At 41.6% G+C, this 14,629-nt stretch overlaps 1 protein-coding gene across 1 annotated transcript in view; it reads right to left on the bottom strand.

Moving 5' to 3' along the window:
- Window positions 1-14,129, bottom strand: part of pigg (phosphatidylinositol glycan anchor biosynthesis class G) — a 35,317-nt gene extending 21,188 nt beyond the window's left edge. The window contains 5 exon segments of the mRNA XM_038792587.1: window positions 3,280-3,418; window positions 3,993-4,181; window positions 7,266-7,475; window positions 11,463-11,668; window positions 13,940-14,129. Coding sequence (XP_038648515.1) covers window positions 3,280-3,418; window positions 3,993-4,181; window positions 7,266-7,475; window positions 11,463-11,668; window positions 13,940-14,093 — 898 coding nt within the window. The 5' untranslated portion in view covers window positions 14,094-14,129.
- Window positions 14,130-14,629: the final 500 nt, after the last annotated feature.

The raw sequence follows: 14,629 nt of genomic DNA, 5'->3' as shown, positions 1-14,629 counted from the left end.
GGGTAATGTAATAGTAGAATGCCACCTTCAGTCCATAACTCTGATCAGCAAAACTATGCAACAGAATCCTTCATGAGCCAGGGCCAGGTTTACGATTTACGAGGAATTAATATTCAGTGACATTTTTCAATAATTCAGCATAACGTGTGCTCAGTTAAAGCTTTTGCTAGTTTCTAAATGATACAGGCCTAGGTGACAGTCTCAAGAGCAGAATCATTACAGAGTGAATGTTATAAAACAAGATTTTTAAAGGTTATTCTGAAACAATCCTTAATGGAGCTATACTCTACCATTCTGCTGGAACATGACAGAGCCAGTTTGAGACGAGTTGGAAGCAGGACTCTTTTGAAAAAGGTTTATTTTCTCCACATCAACTGACACACAAAATGGGGAAAATGTCCTCCATTACATTTGACCCATGATATTGAACAGGACAATGGAAATTCTAAAGATCCTAAACTACGTTGCTTACATATTTTCCAGTTTTTCTGTGTTTCTCGTTGCAAGATTATTAGGGGATTAACCAGAATATTAATTGTTAAAATCTCATTTTATTACCAGAAACTAATATCCAACATTATTAGAACTCATCTTGGCAATATAATTAAGTGGGAACCTTAGACGTAGGGTACAGTACAGAAAATGTACCAAATCGAGGAACTTTGAGAGTTGATGTCAAGTTTTGCTGATTACTGTAGCAAAAAGCAGAGATCTTGAAGGCTGCCTATGAGAAACTGCTTGTGCAAGAATGGAATGTACCTCTATGAGATAAGAAAGAACAGGATGTAAAAGCCTTGAGATACAGTGGCATATACAAAGGGTGTTATGTAAACTAGTAAGCTACAACAGCCACATAAACTACTCCTGTTCGTTCACGAAAAACATAATCACCATGAGGCAAAAAAATGGTGAGGAGAGGGAGCAGTTAATTGGATGAAAGCCAGGAGGAAGGAGGGCCTCCCAATCAGATTTACATGGTGGAGAAATATAGAAAACAAGGCAAGAACAAACAAAACAAGAGACAAAGGACAGATAGAAAAAAAATGTAGACAACAGCCTGAAGACCAAAAGCTAAAAGAAGAATTTATCGTGCGTAACACATCCAGTCTTAATACAGGAAGTAAATAAATTAAGTTAGACAGTAAATCACAACTAGAGTTTATAGCTATAGTTTACCTGAAAATTAAATAAACTTGTTCTGCCTTATTTCATTAAAGAAATGTCGTGACTGAACTTTAGTCCAGGATAATATCCTTAATAATGAAGGGCCCACAAACCAATACCGTTGTACTACTAAGAACTTGGTTAAGATTAGCTAAATGAAGATAACTAGAATACAGTGTAAGCTATATTGCAGGTGGCTGCCACACTTCCTTCCAACAATGTTTTGCTGCATCTATAAGCTCTCACATTTAAACCAGTACAATGAGTTCAACTACACAACATTGCTTGGCTGCAGTCTCTTCTGAATGGGGAGGGTGTGGCTTCAAGTCCCATTCCAAATGTGTAAACTATTAAAACGTACAACCAAGAAATCAGTAAAAATGGTTACCAAAGGATCATCAAATCATGCTTAGCAAATGAATTGGGCTAAATAGGGCAAATTGAACTCAAACCAAAATGATATGGGTTTGGTATCGGGCAGGGTTTACAAAGGACCTGAATGAACTGGATACAATACAGAGTAAAAAGGTGACTTGATCATTTCAGTCTGTGCAGTTTGAAAGGAATCATTCATCTCATCGTTCTACATTTGGTTTGAATCCAGGAGGTATTAATTTGAACTGAAAATGATTCAGGACCACTTCTATGTGGGCCGGTAATACAAGTAATACTCATTGTCTCTTTGAAAGAAACTCCTTGACTTTACAATTTTCAATATAACCAGTGTATTAATGAATGAAAAAATGAAAGTGAGATCTTTGCGGAGATAATCAGTAGAATGGGGAAGGTTAACAAGAGCGACAAAGGGGATAGTGTGATAAAATGTTGCTTTTACCTCTGGGTTCAAATGGAATGCAGAATGATGGGATGAACGTTTATTCCTAAATTACATAAATTTAAATGGTCTAAGATGTAACACGAACTTAGATGGTTTAATAGGTAGGCGCTCTCAGGACAAAACAGGCCTCATTCAGCTTGCCAGCTCCACTCTGAGCTCTAAAAATGGAAGAGCTAAGATTAGCGCCAGGTCCCAGGTTCGATTCCCGGCTTGGGTCACTGTCTGTGCGGAGTCTGCACGTTCTCCCTGTTTACATAGAACATAGAACAGTACAGCACAGAACAGGCCCTTCGGCCCTCGATATTGTGCCGAGCAATGATCACCCTACTCAAACCCACGTATCCACCCTATACCCGTAACCCAACAACCCCCCCTTAACCTTACTTTTTAGGACACTACGGGCAATTTAGCATGACCAATCCACCTAACCCGCACATCTTTGGACTGTGGGAGGAAACCGGAGCACCCGGAGGAAACCCACGCACACACGGGGAGGATGTGCAGACTCCGCACAGACAGTGACCCAGCCAGGAACTGAACCTGGGACCCTGGAGCTGTGAAGCATTGACGCTAACCACCATGCTACCGTGCTGCCCTTTCAGTCTGTGCAGTTTGAGAGGAATTATTCATCTCATCGTTCTACATTTGGTTTGAATCCAGGAGGTATTAATTTGAACTGAAAATGATTCAGGACCACTTCTATGTGGGCCGGTAATAGGACTGTGCGGATTCTGCGTGGGTTTCCTCCGGGTGCTCCGGTTTCCTCCCACAAATCGTGAAAGACGTCCTGTTAGGTAATTTGGATATTCTGAATTCTCCCTTTGTGTACCCGAACAGGTGCCGGAATGTGGCGACTAGGGGCTTTTCACAGTAATTTCATTGCAGTGTTAATGTAAGCCTACTTGTGACAGTAAAGATTTTAAAATTAATTAGGGTGATGCTTTTCTGACTGGATGCAAGAATGGACAATTCACATTTGTATTTAGCAAAACGTAACAAACACAACACAAGTACACAATAAAATGCAAAGAATTGGAGATAATCTTGCTAATTAATGTGGTCATATTTTACTTTCATTTATAATCTCAGCCATGCCGAGGAACAATCATGGTTTGAATACAGTCGAGAGAATTTTCATTGAATAAAAAGTTTTGAATTCTAAAATTTAAATAAAAGAAATACTAGACAGGCTCAGCAACTAAAGAACCAAAATAATGCATAACATGCTAAAACAGTATTTTTATAACGGTCATTTGAAGCTTCTTTCTGGTCCTCACCTTTTTTTCTGAAAGCTGAACTGAGCAAAACCAATGGAGTATTCACTTCATGATTTGAAGATCCTCCATGACTACCCGAGTCTGACATTCCATGATCCCCACACAATATCAACAAACTAGGCAGAGAGCTTTCACCTTCCTGTAAATTGCCAGCCAAAAAAAACACAGGCCTTTATACCAATACACTGGATAGAAGTTGCAGCTCATTCCAAACACAAATAAATTTTAAAACATGCAATGCTCCTAAGTGGGCATGTGGAATTACATTCCACAACTGGCTTTGTTCACAAACGCATGATCTCCTACCACAGATTCACAACAAAACTAGGAAAGTCCATTGCAGAACAGATTTGGTGGAGACTGCAGGATCTACAGAAGGGAACAGGTGGGAGGAAGAGAAGGGACTAGAGGGAAAATGATTGGCGGGCAAGCAAGGAGGAGATGCATAAATTAAGAAGCTTCATAATTTAATAAATAAGTCTTGCTATCTTTCTGGTGAATCTGTGCTTTAAGACCTCCAGATTTGGTATATCTATCAAGGTTGATGTCCAAAATTGAACAGTGCTCCAGGTAAGCTCAGACTGAGGTTCTGCACAACTGAAGGACCACTTTCTCCCTTTTGAATTTCAACCCCGTTCAGATAAAGGCCGGCATTCCATTAGCCTTATTAGTCATTTTAGCATAAATGAGAGTTCTACTGACACTCCACAAACCTTGGACAGTAGTGCTAGATGAATCTTCTGAACAATGCTATCCATTTCACTAAGTTTTCGTCCAACCAGATGACTATTTGGTCCAGCCAGATGGCCAATATGATCTAATCCAAGGTAATGTAAAATTAATAAATCCCAGTCATTTCTTTTTAATACCGTGTCCAAGTGCCTTGTTACATTTTCATCCACCTGTTAAGAAAAGATGCACTGTGTACTGGAGTATATAATAAATGCCGCAAACATTTATTTAAAAAGATGAGCTGCGCAATTTAACCAAAACATTTCTAAGTGTCATTTTGGACGACTTTGCAGGGTGTTTCTTGCCAGCTTTTTGGGTGAGATCCAGACCGGTATTTACCCACACCTTGGGTCCCACTATAGCCCACACTTAGAAGGGGGAACTGAACTCGCTGGCGAGACTGGCTCCTCAGAAATTGGGCCGCCATTTTGAAAGGGTGCCCCGATCTCTAAGTGAGTTTCAGGGTCGTCGTGTCCCCCCCCCCCCCTCCTCACGCAAGGACTATGAATTTCCAATACAACCTACAGCAGGTTTTGTTTTGACTGCTGTTTAAAGGTTAGTTTTCACTGATACATGTGGTTTAGCCCAGAATGACCAAAAGACCGTACTATTTTGTTTTCTGGTACTGCATTATAAAATCTGTTCTCAGTGTGCCGAAAACACCTACATCAAAAAGGACTTTTAGATGCTCCAAGTTTGAACACAGAATCATCAGCCAATTATCAAGCAAATGAAATAAATAAACTAGTTTACATGAAGAGAGTTTTTAATTTATACCACACTTTTTGCATTCTCAGAATGTCTCAAAGTATTTTACAGCCAATGAATTATTTCAGAAATGTAACCATCTACCATGTACTCAAATGTAGCAGGCAACTTGCACAATGTCCAACAAAGGGCAATGGGTGAATGAACAATTAAAACGATCTTTGAGGAATTTGTTGGGAGATCAGTGTTGAGCAGTGTTGGACATTGGAAGAACTCGTATGTCTCCCACACCATGAACTCTTATCTTATGCCTTTTATGTGGCACCTTATCAAGTGCCTTTCGGAAATCCACCTACGTATTCTCCTTTATACACCCTGCTTGTTACATCCTCAAAGAACTCTAATACATTTGTCAAACATGATTTTTTTTTCACAAAACCATGTTGACTCTGCCCAATTGTATGATGGTTTATTAAATGTCCTTCCTGTACCTCCTCAATAATAGATGATAGCATTTTCCCAATGACAGATGATAAAACTAATTGGCCTATGGATTCCTGCTCTCTGGCTCCTTCCTTTCTTGAATTGTGGTATTACATTTGCGGTTTTCCAAACTGCTGGAACCCTTCCAGAAACTTGGGAATTTTGGATTTTGCAACCAATGCATCCACTATCTCTGCAACCACTTCCTATAAGACCCGCAGATCAGTTCCAGAGGACTTGTCAATCTTTAGTCCCATTATTTTTTCTAGCACCTTCTGTTTATAGTGATTACTTCGGTTTTAAATTTATCCTTCCCTTTCTCCTGCTGCTTTTCTACTATTCAATTTGATTTGATTTATTATTGTCACATGTATAAGTATACAGTGAAAGTCTTGTTTCTTGCATACTCTACAGACAACGCATACCGTACATAGGGAAGAAAGGAGAGACCACAGAATGTAAGTTTTAGAAGCATAGAACGAGAGTAAAAGATAGAATTAGAGGGTATTAGCTGGGCACAGCTTGCAAGAAGTCGCCTCACTCCAGCGCCCTCTTGGATGTTGGGACAACATTCTTGGGATGCTTTTAGTGCCTTTTACTGTGATGATAGTTACAGAATATTTGTTTAAAGTCTCTGCCATTTCCTGGTTTGCCATAATTAATTGCCCAGTCTCATCCTCTGGGGGGACCAGCTTAACTATGGTACTCTCTTCCTTTTTATGTACTTGTAGATGATTTTATGTCTATGTTCATATTTCTTGCTAGTTTTCTCTCATGCTCCAATTTATTTCTTCTGATATATTTAGTCATCCTTTGCTGGTTTCTAAATTTTTCCCAATTTTCTGGGCTACCACTAATCCTTGCAGCTTTGTATATCTTTTCTTTCAATCTGATATTATCCTTAACTTCTTTAGTTAGCCATAAAGTGCATTGTTTTCATTGAGTCTTTCTTTCACAATGGAATATATCTTTGATGAGTTATGAAATATCTCCTTAAATATCTACCACTGTTTCTCTACTGTCTTACCTTTTAACCTATTTTCCCACTCCACTTTAGCCAACGCTGTCTTCATACCCTTGTAGTAGCTTTTATTTAAACTTAAAGACCTAGTTTCAGACTGACATTTAGCACCCTCATGCAAAATTCTCTCATGTTATGATTACTCTTACCCAGAGGATCCTTCACTGCAACGTCATGCCTTAATCTTGTTTCATTACACATTACCAAGTTGAAAATAGCCTATTCCCTGGTTGGTTCCAAAACGTATTGTTCCATGAAATTGCCCCAAATACACTCTAGGAACTCATCCTCCAGGCTACTTTTGACAATTTGATTTGTCCAAACTATATGAAGATTAAAATCTCCCATTCTTACATTCTCCCATTATTTCTTGATCTATATTCTGTCCTACAGTGTAAGTACTGTTATATCCACTTGAACTGCCACAAGCGGCCTTGGTTGACCATCTCTTCTGAAAGACAACACAGCTGAAAATGCAACACTCCATGTTGCACCAGTTAGAAACTCTGTGACCAGATTTCAGATTCTGGTCAAGCTCTTGGTTCTTTCCCAGGAGATGTTTTCGCACAACTAAAACTGCTACAAACTTTTAAAATGAAAACGTTTTAAAATTTAGTTTTATATACCTCTAACCTTCAACCTTTTCTCTAGGCTTAAAATAAGAATTGATGGAGTTGGGAGGACAGAGTGAAACATCTCTCTAATAAAACCTTTCTTTGACTTCTCCTGAGTGGTGCTAATACCTCTCTAACCTTCATTGCCTTCCTCTATTTCATTCCAGCTCCTTTTAATGGTTTTATTGATCAGAAAGAAACTCCTTTCAATGGGAATTTATTTCGCTATAATCAAAGATCTTTTGTGATTATTCACATTGATCTACTTAACACACATCCAAACCATCCTTCGACTCTTTGTGCTTATACTATGTATTTTGCACAATGGATTGAACTGGTTACCTTTGGGCCTTGATATCTAAAATAGGTTTTAGGAGGAAAATCAACAAAATTTGGTACAGCACAAAATGTGTCAAAAATATACTTACCTCAGTATAATCAGACACAAAGAAAGAGGTCGTCCCATCGTATTCTACAAAGTGATTGGGAAACAGTCGAATCCAAGTGTCATCACCGTAGAACAAGATTCTTTTTCCAGCAGATTTTGCCTGCCAGATCAGATTATCTTCCAACAAGGTAGGAGAATTTAGGTTCATGATGACATCAATAAATCCAGGTATTCTGCCAGTCATCATTGCCTAGACACACCCACACAGTTAAAACATCAAAATTGGAACACCTCCAGCATTTCGATAAATTTGTCCTCAACTACATCATCAAGAGTTAAAATTCTACTATTGCAAATAGTCAAAGATTTGAAACAAATACTTTTGACAACGAAAGCAACTAATTTGAATTCCATGCCAATATATTCCCTCAAGCATGCAACAGTTTGTCTTAAGCCCTCCACTTTAAAAAAAATAAGAGTCAGGTCTCTCCGCATTATTCCGAGCCAAAAGCTAGAGAGGCTAACTACTCCCAACCCTTTTCAATGCTGTGCCTTGAAGAACTGATAGCCCACATCAAAAATGTGGTATCTATCCCTTCTTCACCATGTTAAAGTTGGCAATTCTCTGCAATACAACGAAAAGCAGAGACTCAATCTGTGGAGAATTGTAGGCTTGGCTCTGCCTTCTACATCACTTTGTATGTATAAAATTAAACAAGTTTTTAAAAAACGAAATTGTCACTGGTTTGAGGGAACTTTAGTAAGATTTTTGTTTTAAATACTGAGGGCACCCGACATCTGCATTTACAACTAGAAAGAGGGCATTCACAATATTCTCACCACGCAGAGTATGCACTCTTGTAAGTATTCATGTAAAGGCTGCTTTTACACAAGCAGGATCAGGTTATAATCTGGAGGATTTCTACAGATAGTAACAAATCATTGCAAATTCATGCTGCGTGTCAGCAAAGCATAAATGATAGATAGATACACCCCAAACTTCTTACAAAACTTCAGTATTCAAAAGGTTCCTTGGTTAACTCGAAAAATTAAGGTTAAAATCTGATTTTTTTAAAAGGCATTTGACAATTGTACAGTTCATAATACACATGAAAATGGAGTGGAATGTGGAAAATATAGAGAGGAAGCAAAAACGATTAGCCTGAGCGTGGATACAAAATAGATTGGCTGGTAACAACAAGAAATAAAGGATTTTATAAACATGTGAAAGGAAGAATGGTTAAGTAAGGGTAGGGCCAAGTGAGGATGAAAAAGGAGGTTCTATTAGGGAGGGTGAATTAATGGCAGAGATGAGCACTTAAGATCATGTGTCACACAAAAGTGAAAAGAAAAGGGTACAAGAGCAAGTTGTTGGAGCAGTTAGATAGGAGAAATTTAGATAGGGAAGTAATACACAAAATAAATTGGTGGAACACAAAATGCATCAGCCCCATATACCATATGATGTGCAATGCTGAGACAAGGTAAAATGAAATTAGCAAAGACCTTAACCAGAATCTTTCATATCAAAGATGTATCAAAGGACTGGTGATTTGCCATTCTAACACCGATGTTCAAAAAGGGAGAGATGAATAAACCAGCTATTTATATGACAGTCAGCCACCCAAGCTTTGGTAAGCTTCCAAAGAGCATAATGCAGGATACAATTAATGCTCAGCTGAAACAGCATGGGTTGACAGCCAGCAGGAATTTGCAAAAGCTGAACCTTTGAGAAAATAACAGAGTATACTGTTTAACGAAAGCTGCAAGGAGATGGGCGATAAGATACAGAAAGTCCTTGCTTTAAGTTGCACTGTTTTAAGTTAATTTCATTAACTTTGAATTTTTATTGGTGTCAGTATGAATGTTTAGCCTTGTGGATTTGCATTAATGTTGTTTCATGGCAGGTAGGAGAGGGTCAGTTGACCCAATCGGCACCGTTTTGGGGTGGACTCTCTCACTCACCCACCCTCCCACTGGCCGACCGCAGCAAGGGTTCAGATGTGGGAAGTGGCGAGCAAGAGGATCGGCCAGCAGCACGGTTGGCCAGAGGAAGAGTCGGCAGCGACTTGGGAGGGTCAGCTTGCAAGAGGAGCAGCAAGCAGGAGAGGTGGAGCAGGAGGCAAGTAGATATAGTAAACAGATTTCTTTTATAGTTTTATTTCTTTTTTAAAAATTCATTTTACAGGATGTGGGGATCGCAAGCTAGGCCAGCATTTATTGCCAACGCAAACTGGAGGAACAACATCTCATCTTCCGGTTAGGCACGCTACAACCTTCTGGTCTCAATATCGAATTCAACAACTTCAGATGATTAGCTCTACCCCAGCTTGACCCATTTGTTTTCATCCCATTTCATTTTAACTGTCTTTTGCTGTTTCTTTCTTTCTTGTCTTTCGTAGTATATATTAACCCCCCCCCCCCCCCCCCATCTTATCCACCTTTCCTGCACCTTTCTTCACTTTGCTTCCCCTTCCCCTCCCCCACATCTACATTTGTCAGAGTTTACCCTCTGATGTCAGTTTCTCTGCTGTTTGTCTTTCACATCTCTCTCTGGGGACTGTCTTTAGCACCCGGCTTCCCTGGATTTCTGTGGCTATGACTCATCTTTCATTCTCACTCCACAGTATAAATATTTCCCACTTTCTCTGTCTGTTATCTTTGACAAAGAGTCATTGGACTCGAAACGTTAGATCTTTTCTCTCCCTACAGATGCTGCCCGACCTGCTGAGATTTTCCAGCATTTTCTTTTTGGTTTCAGATTCCAACATCCGCAGTAATTTTGCTTTTCTTTATTGCCCATCCCTAGTTGACCTTGCAAGGATGGTGAGCTGCCTTCTTGAACGGCTGCAGTCCCCGAGGTGTAGGAACACCCACAGTGCTGTTAGGGAGGGACCTCCAGGATTTTGACCCAGTGACAGTGAAGGATCAGCGATATATTTCCAAGTGAGAATGGTGAGTGACTTGAAAGGGAACCTCCAGGTTACGGGGTTCCTGGGTATCTGTTGCTTTTGTCCTTATAGAAGGTTGCGGTTTTGGGAGGTGAAGCCTGAAGAACCTTGGTGAGTTCCTGCACTGCATTTTATTGATAGTACACACGTCTGCCACTGTTCACTGGTAGTGGAGGGTTTGAATGTTTGTGGAAGGGGTGTCACTCAAGCGGGCTGCTTTGTCCTGGATGGTGTTGAGCTTCTTGAGTGTTGTTGGAGCTGCACTCATCCAGGCAAGTGGAGAGTATTCCATTAAACTCCTGACTTGTGCCTTGTAGACGAAAAGCAGATTTTAGGAAGTCAGGAGGTGAGCTATTCACCGCAGGATTCTTAGCCTCTGACCTGCTCTGGTAGCCACAGTATTTATATGGCTAGACGAGTTAAGTTTCTGGTCAATGGTAACGCCTAGGATGTTGATAGTGGGGGATTCAGTGATGATAATGCTATTGAATGTCAAGGGACAATGGTTAAATCCTCTCTTGTTTGAGATGGTCACTGTCTGGCACTTGTATGGCACGAATGTAACTTGCCACTTGTCAACCCAAGGCTGGATATTGTCTAACCTTGCTGCATTTGGATATGGACTGCTTCATTATCTGAGGAGTCACGAATGGTCCTGAACATTGTGCAATGATCGGCAAACATCCCCACTTCTGACCTTATGATGGAAGGAAGGTCATTGATGAAGCAGCTGAAGATGGTTGGGCCGAGGACACTACCCTGAGGTACTCCTGCAGAGATGTCCTGGAGGCTCGAACCACCATTTACGAATATAATAATTTAGTGTTCAAATTACTGGATATAGAGTTTATTTTTAAATTCTAACTGGGAGGGTCCTACAGAATCCAAATTTTCAAAAGCTTTTCAAATTGGTTGTAATGGAAAAGTCTGATTCACTTAATGTTGTTTCATTTAAAGTTACACTTTTCAGTAACGTAACTACAGCGTGAAGCAAGAAATGATCACAGTGAAATGGGTCAAAAAAGTGGCAAATAGAATTGCAGAAAAATAGATCAGTAAATTGGAGCTTGGTTAATAAAACATATTCTACTTTTAATTGGGGGGAGGGGGGGAGACTGAGTAATGTAAAATAACAGAGATTTGGCATCAGATTCACACAACATAAAAAGCAGCACTACAAGTGATAAGACCATAAATAAAACTAATAGAATAGTTGAGTTTCATAAGCCCCAACGTAATGGTAAATTTTTCAACATATTATGATGAGCCAGTCTTCAAAATGTTACCTTAATTCTGGGCATCGTGACTGTAGGCGGCCAGGCTTTAGCAATAAAGCTGTGTGAGGAACCTTGCTCAACCAGATGTCGTACATACGGCATGAATTGCCTTCCTTTTGGTCCAAACACAAAATCTTCTCTCAAAGCATCAACCAACATAACAACAACCCTTCCAAACAATGGAGATGGTGGCCTTGTCCAGTTGGATGTAAGGCCTATGTCAAAAGAACGGACATATGCTTTACTCACACTTTGTTAATTTAATGAACACCAAATGCATCTCCCTGGCATTGTTCACATGTACTTTGATATCTGCAGCACAATGTAATATTCAGTAGCTAACTGCAACTATCCTTTTAAAGCCACTTCTCAGTTACTCCATACCGAGCTTGTTCAAATAGGACATATGCCTGAGGTCATTTCAGACTACTGTTGTACGAACTTATTCAAGCATCATTATTCCACGAAGAAAAAATGGACTTCCTCGTTTTTCTGCATTTTTCCACTGCATAATTAATTCCTTCAGGATGTCATCCACTCCAACCAATGATGTCCAGCTGGCTGGCCTATAAAGAGAGGTTTCGCAGACTTACTGTATAACCCTTTTTCTCCTAAGGCCCAAGCGGTTTTAAAGGATTCCCCTAAAGGTGCCCTCAATCTTCCCTCACTCTAAATTTTAAATTACAAACTGGTTTGAAAATTTAAAATGGCAGAAAACATTGGATTGAAATGGAATAAAAACCCAGCAAATGCATTAAGTCAAATAAAAATAGAAAAGTCTGAACATCACACACCAGCAGCAGGATTCTCCGTCGGCTGGGATCCTCCGCTTCGCCAGCAGCCACCCCCTCCCGCGGGTTTCCCAATGGCGTGGAATAGGAAACCCCATTGGCCGACTGCGGGAATGGAAAATTGCCGGCGGTGACATGCCACGTTGGAAAACGGGGCTGGCGGGTAGGAGAATTCCGCCCCAGATCTTTAAACAGTTGAGCAGCTTCAGGCACAAAATGCGACATTTCAGAAGCTCAAAGAGAAGTTGAACAATGCTTGTACATGATGTGTAAAAAATACCAGTCTGTCCTCTTTGCCTGTCATGTAATCTTGTTGCTCATCAGCACTTCAGCCAACTGAACAGCACTTTGCTCAATTTCCCAATATTGAGCCAGCTAGACTTAGCTGTTGAGTTATGGTAAAGTATAAGGGCAGTGTTATTTTCTTCATACACTAATAAGATAAAGAATAGGAAGACAGATACCACCAAAGCTAGGACTCGTCTTCACATCTCATTAGTGCTACTCCATGTTTATTTAGTCGACAGTACCAGTGTTTAGTGCCATCTGCAAATGCATCCTTCAGCTCTGGTGCAAATCAATGCTTTCTCCTGCATATATGAGCCCTACACTTCAAATGCTTTCCACAGGCTGTGAAACACTTTGGGCACGCAGGTTATCAAAGGAGCTACATAAACACAACTGATTTTTGGTCTGGTGCCCATCAAACACGTGGAAGAAGGAACATGTGCAGTATCAGTCAAGAATAAGTGATGCAGCAACTGTGTCAGAATCTATGTTTTTTTTTTACTTTTCCAATTAAGGGGCAATTTAGCCTGGTCAATCCACCTACCCTGGGTTGTGGGGGTGAGACCCATGCAGGTACAGGGAGAATGTGCAAACTCCACACAGATAGTGACCCGAGGCCGGGATCGAACTCGGGTCCTCAGCGCCATGAGGCAGCAGTGCTAACCACTGCACCGTGTCGCCCTCTCTGTGTCTGGATCTAGTCCGAAGTAGATAGGAGCCTCATTCTCCGCAAGTCCTTAACATCAATGAGCTGTTTCTGAAGACAATTCCCACAAACCCTTCAATTCCCTCAAATGCCAAGCAAGCCAATACCAGACTCAATCTCCTAGCCCAGGCAATACGAGCCCAACAAATAATAACTTTCACAAGCATGAGAGTTGCACAGGAATATCAGAGCAAAGCAGCAAGTGTGGTGTCCGTTCTAATGGGAAGCTGGACTGTATAACAATGGAATGACAGAGAGAGCTGTTACATACAGGCACCAGCAGGGCTGTAGGGTGCTGGCTTCACTGAAAGGACACTGGTTACACTGGCAGGGTGCTGGCTACACTAGCAGGGTTCCAGTCATAATCCAAGGCACTGGCAGAACATTAGCTGCAATACAGGGTGCTGGGACACTGGTCACCCCTGACATGGCACTGGTCACCAGGAACCACTACTAGGACATTGGCCACCACTAGACGCACTGACCACCACTGGCAGGACAAAGGCCAGCGCTGGCAGGGCACTGACCACCACTGGCAGGGCACTGACCACCACTGGCAGGGCACTGAGAAGAAACATGGCGAGGCCGCTGTGGGCCTCGGTGTGACTCTGAGGGCGGATTGTCAGTCGAGCTTCCTGCTCCTGATGGCAGTGCAGAGGGCGGTGTGGCCCACCCGGCCCGGCGCCCGCCACCCCGGTTACCTAGCACGGGCTCTCCAGGCGTCTCCGACAGCTTGGCTTTCACAGAGCCGAAATACTTCACGGGAGCGGGGAAGAAGCCTCGCATGAAGATGGCCATCCCGAAAAGCTGCACTAAGAGGCCGCAACAAGCGAACAACGAAGAGCGGAGCCGCATCGTCCCAGCGCCGGCCCAGCCGGACTGCGCAGCCGCACTGCCAGAGGGCCAGGGGGCGGGGCCACAGGCAAAGTATGGGCGGGGCCAGACCCTCGGGGCTGATCAGGCCGTGGGCGGGGCCGATGTCAGAAAGTGGGTGGGGCTAGCCAGACTGGGGCGGGGACAGAGTCAGGCTGTGGGGCGGGGCCATAGTGAGACAGTGGGCGGGGCCAGAGCCAGGTTGTGAGCGGCAATTGAATGAATGAGTAAATGAACAAATATTAACTCAAATTAACTAAGCTTTACTTTGAAAACACTCAAAAAATGTGAAACGTTATGGAAGGCTAGCACATTGGAAGAAAGAGAAAAACGTAAATAAGTAATAATTCATTGAAAAAAATACTTTGTACCCAAAAAAGTACATTTGACAAAAGGAAGTTGAATAGAAAACGAAAAGATACAACACAACACCATTCACAATCAACAGTTTGACAGCTCACCTGCAAGACGGCACCTCTGACAGTGCAGCAAGGGTGGTACAGTGGTTAGCACTGCTG

Source organism: Scyliorhinus canicula, chromosome 3, assembly GCF_902713615.1.
Source record: "Scyliorhinus canicula chromosome 3, sScyCan1.1, whole genome shotgun sequence".
In the NCBI taxonomy this organism is placed as follows: domain Eukaryota; kingdom Metazoa; phylum Chordata; class Chondrichthyes; order Carcharhiniformes; family Scyliorhinidae; genus Scyliorhinus; species Scyliorhinus canicula.
Note: the sequence above shows the minus strand (reverse complement) of the source record. Positions and strands in the feature narration are given on the sequence as shown.